Genomic DNA, 6,463 nt, shown 5'->3' with positions numbered 1-6,463 from the left:
CATGGAGCAAAGTAGTTGCTCCATGGATGCCGTCTCTCCTAACAAGACCAGGTTTCCTCCAGAAGGTTTGCCAATTATCTATTGGCAATCTAATCAGCTGTCAGTAATTGCCATGAGCTGTGTACCCATAGACACTAATGCTGTGGACAGATTTGCTGCTACGTCTTTCTAGACAGAATCAGTTTCACTGCTTTTTACTGCGTCCAGACAGGCTTATATATAGTAAACTGCAGGACTACAGGACACTTAATCAGAGCGTAAAGGCCGTTGATAAACTTGATAATGCTTCAGTGATGTTGCCATGCATTTCACGTTAGAACATTGCTGGATGTGGTGACAGTACAATAGCCCACAACAACCACACCAGCAACTACAGGGATACTGCAGAAAATTGAAATGATGTCAGAGCTCATTATTCACTGTTTTAATGGCTTTTCACTAATATCCAGTTAATTAATTTCTGTTCTGTAATTGCTTTGTTATATTACAATGTTTAGTGAGAATGACACAGTCTGCTGAGCTGTCAATGACTAGTCCAGTTAATGAGTTCATTTTATCATCATTGTTTTTGTGTTGGGGAAAGAGTCAGACGTCCATTGGAGCAGAATTAGTCTCTTATCTGCTGTCGTAGCTAGAAAGACCTTCTATCCAAACCATTATGAGACTTTGTGTTTGGGTCCAGATGAATGTGTCTCTTCAGTACATTTCCAAGCTGTTGATGTGCTCTTAAAGGTCTTGCAGTTCAAAAAATGAAACATGTATATTGTATTTGCATTTAAAGAAGGGTTGACGGCATATAGTTTTAGCCCTCTGAGGTCTAAGCCTAACCCTATATTTTGGAGAAAAACAGTGTTTGCGAAAATGATTATATCTCTTTGTCCTTGATTACCAAGACTTGGGAAATCAATTTCATAAAAACTTTTTATCTGGGATGAGAGTTAAGGTTAGGGTTGTTGACGATGAGGACTTCAGGAGGTTAAGATCTTCTCTTTTGTATAATGTCGCTTGGGTCAATGGTTATGACACATGTCATTAATTTCCAGTAAATTGTTTTGAAACTGAACTTATGCCAGATCTAATTGTGATGCTGTTTGGAGTTTTCACTGTAACATGAAGTTGATGGCAGTAGAATAGCCTGCTCCTTTAAGAGCTGGAGGGAAACATGCTTTACATTTGTGAGGATCAAGAGATGAAAGTGAACGACAGATGAAGAGTTTTTAGAAGGAAGAGATTATAGGTTAGAGCTCATCACTTGATCTTAGTAAGTGTATTACAGAGCATGTTATTCTCAGTGGTGCAGTCACAGCGACGCCCCATAAGCAGCACTGCACTCACCAACACAAACAGTCAACAGGCCAAATCAGACAATGATTCCACTCTTTTTTTAACCACATTCACACATGTTGGCTGATATTGACCTAATTCTCTGACCCTACGTCTTACCTAAGGTTGCTTGCTTTCTAACTTCCCTCTCATGACTCCCAGTATATAAGGCTGGCCCAGAGTACTTATGTAGAAAACAATAAAGAATCGCAATATAGTACTGGGCCATCAAGCAGCTGTGTTTAGTTGTAAGTGGCCAAACTCAAAGATCTCAAAGAGTGTAGACTATCAGAATGTGAGGGAGGTGTCTGCTTAGGCTGCTGCAACCTGGATAAGCCAAAGCAAATGGATGGATGGACTACATGAATGAATTTTATCAATGCACGTGGATGGTAACTTATTTTAGGCAACTATAATTACAGCAGCTCAGTTAAACTCAGTTCTTACCCACATAAGAACTGAGTTGCATAAGGTCAAAGGTCACTTTGCCATTGTAATGTTCTGCACATCTGCAAGCTGCTTTACCACCCACCTCCACCTCAGCTTCTCCTCTATCAGTGTCATATCTGTTGTCATTGAGTCAGGAATCTCCCAGAGCAGAGCCATGCTGCCAAGTATAAAATACTGCAGATGGGAAGAACTTTGACTACATGGTCTTGGCTAAATTTTATTACAGCTGGAACCAAAACAGATGAAGGGGAAGTTCTGTTATGCTCTGCATCCATCCTCCAATTCTATGTCTGTGCACATAAATCCAGTGCCGGTCGAAATGAACTCATATTAGCGAACACAGGTGACTGTGGGGGAGTTTTAACAGGAAGAGACTTCACGCTTAGAAGTGTACAGTGTATACCTGCATAGCATTTAGACTCAAGCATGTTTGTTATTAAATGGCCGATAGCATCTTGGGTCCTAAATAAATGTAAAACTAGGAACTTGAAGCAGGGATCTCCACTGAGACACTGTTAACCATTGCCAGGCTGATTCTTTGCTCTCTGTTGCATTCTTTGGGAATCTAATGATTCCCATATGTTGGAGAGACATGCCACAGCTACGATGACAGTAAAGCTACATGGAAGAACAGAGAAGAGAAGACAGAAAAAAGGGAGAAAGGAGGGAATAAAGCAAAATGCTCAAGGGCACGTTAAAGAAAAACTATACTTCTAAATCAAATAACATTTATCTTGTACTGTGGTCATCTGTCACGTAAGACTAAAGGGCAGATTAATCCCTACTGCCTTTAAAATATGAGCTTTTCTCTGTTTTTGAAAAAGACTTTCCCACAAAAATGTAATACTTGTTAAGATGGAATTACTATCCTTTGATTCTCTTAAACCTTCCACCACCATATTTTCTCCCTTCTCCCTTTTCTTCCTTCCCACATACGTGTAAGGCACGTATTACTTTTACCCTACAGACATTAAAGGGTCATGTTTTCTCACAACTTCCCAGCATCTGGTAGATGCAAATATTGTTACAGTTTTTTGTGTGTATATAGAGGATATGTATAGTCTGTATCCTCTCTTATCCTTTCATTAAATCGCAAATCTGTTGTTCTGGCTTCTGTCAACACCCACTTCCTCCAGAGCTTTTCTCTCCCTGTACCTTTTGATTTTACAAGGAACCAAATCTAACTTACTGCTCCTATTTATTCCATTTATATCTGTCTTTTTTTTTTTCAGGCCCAGATTCAGCTCGATTGTGGAGATGACAACATCTGTGTCCCAGATCTAAAGCTGGCTGTTTATGGGTGAGAGGAAACCACCTGATCCAATAAACACAAGTTAAAACCGCTAGCCACCTGAAGCTAAACTGCCATAGTTTTGTCCCTCACGCAACAACAATTCTAATTATTCCAAGAAAAGCTTCGACTTTTTGCAGCCAGGAAGACCAACAGAAGTCGACATGTTGTCATTTGATGAAGTCAATATTGCTAAGCTGTTAGTAATCTTGCTCCTGGCTGCGTAGCTAATGCAAATCCAGCATTCACTCGTCTTTTAGCTCCATTATGTTAACTTACTAACACTATCCATGCGGCGATGGGAATTAAGCAAAGAATAAAACACTTCCAGTTGTAACGTAATACAAAGTAGATAAGAGTGGTGAGAGTGAATCACAGAATTCGACACAGTTTTCAGGCCTTAAAACCAAAACAAGGAGTTGAAAGATGGTAAAATAGTGAACTTGGGGAAAATGATCATTTGCTCATTTTCTGTAGTATCATGACTAGTTCGCATATGAACTAAATACATATAAATACTGCAGTTTTAAAGGCTTGTTTCTTTTTAAACTGTTTTACACGAACAAAACTATAATAGCAATATCCATTTATACAGTCAGACAATTCCCAGCAAGCAAACGAGCAAAGAAGAAAAACCCCTGTTATTGGCGAAGGGTTTGGGACAGGTGTAGATGTGGTTCCACCCGTTGTTCTTTTACTTTGACTCATCTGAAATAAATCCCCAAATGGAAATCTTTTAATAGGAAGACTGTAACGCCTAAATGTTTCAGTCTTCATTTAAAAAGTAACACTGTTGCTGACAAACCGTCATTTAACCTGTGACTTAAATGATAACCAAGCCATAGATTGGTTGTTTGGTGCATGTTAAAAGCTCAACAGTTATATTTGTTTGAATTATTTTATTTAATTTACTTTGAAAGTTTCAGTGTAGAAAGACAGAAAACATGGGAATGGAGGTCCTCTGGTTTTATGTTACTAAGTACTAAATAACTGGACACACAGGAAAAAAAGTGGTAACAGAATTAAACTTCATGCAAATTTCGAAGTTATTTATCTAATCAAATCACAAATTCTTAGCAAAACATAAAATAAAGGCTTTAGCCATCAATTAACTCTGAGGTCTTACTCGTCACAGGTGATAACCCTAACACCCTAACCCGACCCTCCCTACGTTTTTCAGAAAGTGTTTCACTTAGAATCATTTCTTTGTTTGTTTCTCTGTTTCCTGATTGTCAAGACTTGGGGAAAAATAATTTTGTAAAATTTAAAAAAACAACATATTTTGATGCAGATTAGGGTCTGGGTTGAATTTTTATAATTCTAATTCTATAGTTCTTTATAAAATAGTCATTTATTTAAAGAAGTTAAGGAAAAACATATGAAGATATAAGCCTGATACACACAGAGTGAATCCTCCACCAGTGTCTGAGGTCTGGGTATCTTGGCGATGACCCTAAACCTGAGCTCAACCCTAACCCGGCACAATCAGTATATATTTACATATAAAACCATGCAGGGTTCAGGTTAGGCAGGTTAGTGTCATCGATGACTCAGACCTCGGAGGGTTAAAGAACGTGATCTGGATCCACTGCAGAACTGAATGAGCTTACATGTTTCACGAACTCCAGCTTGTCAGTCTTTTTCGCTGTCAGACATGATCACATCCCCCTCTCCCTCACTGAGGAAGAATAGGAGGTTGTTTACAGCTCAGAACATGCGTGCACTGGGGTAAAGATCTAGACTAATGACTCCTAGCTCTTGGCACAATAACATATCATTGTATATTAATCCTGAATCCTTGTTGCTGAATAGGCTCCAGCCAGATAGTTGGCTGTGCCTCAGCCCATTCACAAAGCGAACACACACTCCAGACTTTCTCCTCCCAGCCTGCCAGCTCTGATATGTGGACTGTTTTGCATTACATGCCCATGTGATTTCTCTTAGCTGTAGAAATACAATCAGTGCTAAAAGTTTCCCATGAAAAGTCAAAGATCTGCATTTGGAGCTGCCACAGGACCAAACTTGGAATGATTCAGCACTTCCACTAAAACACAGTTTCCCTTCACTGACTGTAGGACACAGCGATTTCCCTTCTTTGCCAAGAATTTGCAAACAGTGGGATGTTTAAGATTTATAACCTAAAGGTCTGTCGCTGGTGTTTTAGTTGTATCCTCTGGCTTTAATTATGCTTTTATGAGCTTCATGATCCACTGTTATATTTTTCCCAGCGAAGTCAGTGTAGTATAACGTGTCAGCTGTGAGCTGCTGATTCCTGCCCATTCCTGGCATCGGTGAGAGTCTGCTGTTTGTGGGATCAGAGTTGCTTCCTCTGCATTTGCTAAATTTGCCCAAGGTTAATTAAAATCATCTGGGTGTCGTCTTACTTAGTTTGGGGTCACTGTGTCCAGACCCCTTTTTTGGGGGCGGGGGGGAATGGAGTGAAAGATGAACCCCGGTTCCAACCTTCAGCCACGCTCCTTTCTTCCTTTCCTGCTCAATAGAAACGTGAATTTACTACTGCCAAGTGTAGCTGATGGGGGAGGGCCAGAGTTGAAGGGTGTCGAGTGGATTTATCACTTCTCTGAAAATGTGTTTGCACACAGGGGTGTCACTATGAAGTCGAAGAATAAGGTGGGGGTCGGTTTCCTGAGACAAATCACAGTGATCAGATTTGGGTCATTTCCCATGTCACTCATGGACAGATATGTCGGAGAAAATGGCCTTTGGGGACAGACTGAAACAAAGATTCATTGTGTGGAAAGACTTTACGTCCCTGCTTTTCATTACATTTTACCTTCTTTTGGGCCACGTTGGTCATGTCCTGCACCCAGTGACTTGACATAGATCTGGAAATGAAGGAAAAGTGAACTCTGCTGGCGTAGAAGCTGTGTGTAAAAGCTGCTGTTTTCAGTCAGTTTGATTGCAGTAAATAAACTAGCTTTTCAAGACGGAATAATAAATGGCCTGTGAAAGTCAAGGGAACCAAAAGCCAGAAAATGAGTCTGACACCATGCAAGTGGCTGTATAAGGATGTACTTAGGACTTCACTATACTATGGTAAGATGGCATTATTATACAATCATCTATCATATATGATATCTGTGTATTTAAAAAAGGCATGTCAAATTCACTGTGGACCACACACAGCCCACTTTGATCTTAATTTTAAATCCCTGTGATAATTTCAACAGTACATCTCAGTTTCTCCGCATGATAAAGAAATGCTGCTGTAATCTATTACTATGACATGCTGGGCTTTTATTAAAAAAATAAATATGTCAAATTACAGAAGAAGTTTTGGTAGCTCATTCCCGAGACTGTCCTGAATTTATAAAACAGAAAGTTCTTGTGAATTCACTGATTACTTTTCACTTTGAATATATATATATATATGTATGT

At 39.5% G+C, this 6,463-nt stretch overlaps 1 protein-coding gene across 2 annotated transcripts in view; it reads left to right on the top strand.

Annotated features, from left to right (window-relative positions):
* The window catches only part of LOC102310166 (integrin alpha-5), a 59,407-nt gene that overhangs the window by 40,511 nt on the left and 12,433 nt on the right, over positions 1-6,463 (top strand). For both annotated transcript variants that reach the window (XM_005933476.3, XM_042222900.1), the window contains one exon: positions 3,006-3,073. In XM_005933476.3, coding sequence (XP_005933538.1) covers positions 3,006-3,073 — 68 coding nt within the window. The remainder of the gene's footprint in view (positions 1-3,005; positions 3,074-6,463) is intronic.

This window comes from Haplochromis burtoni, unplaced genomic scaffold (genome assembly GCF_018398535.1).
Source record: "Haplochromis burtoni strain Fernald_Lab_line unplaced genomic scaffold, NCSU_Asbu1 Contig_97, whole genome shotgun sequence".
NCBI classification, from domain to species: Eukaryota; Metazoa; Chordata; class Actinopteri; order Cichliformes; family Cichlidae; genus Haplochromis; species Haplochromis burtoni.
Note: the sequence above shows the minus strand (reverse complement) of the source record. Positions and strands in the feature narration are given on the sequence as shown.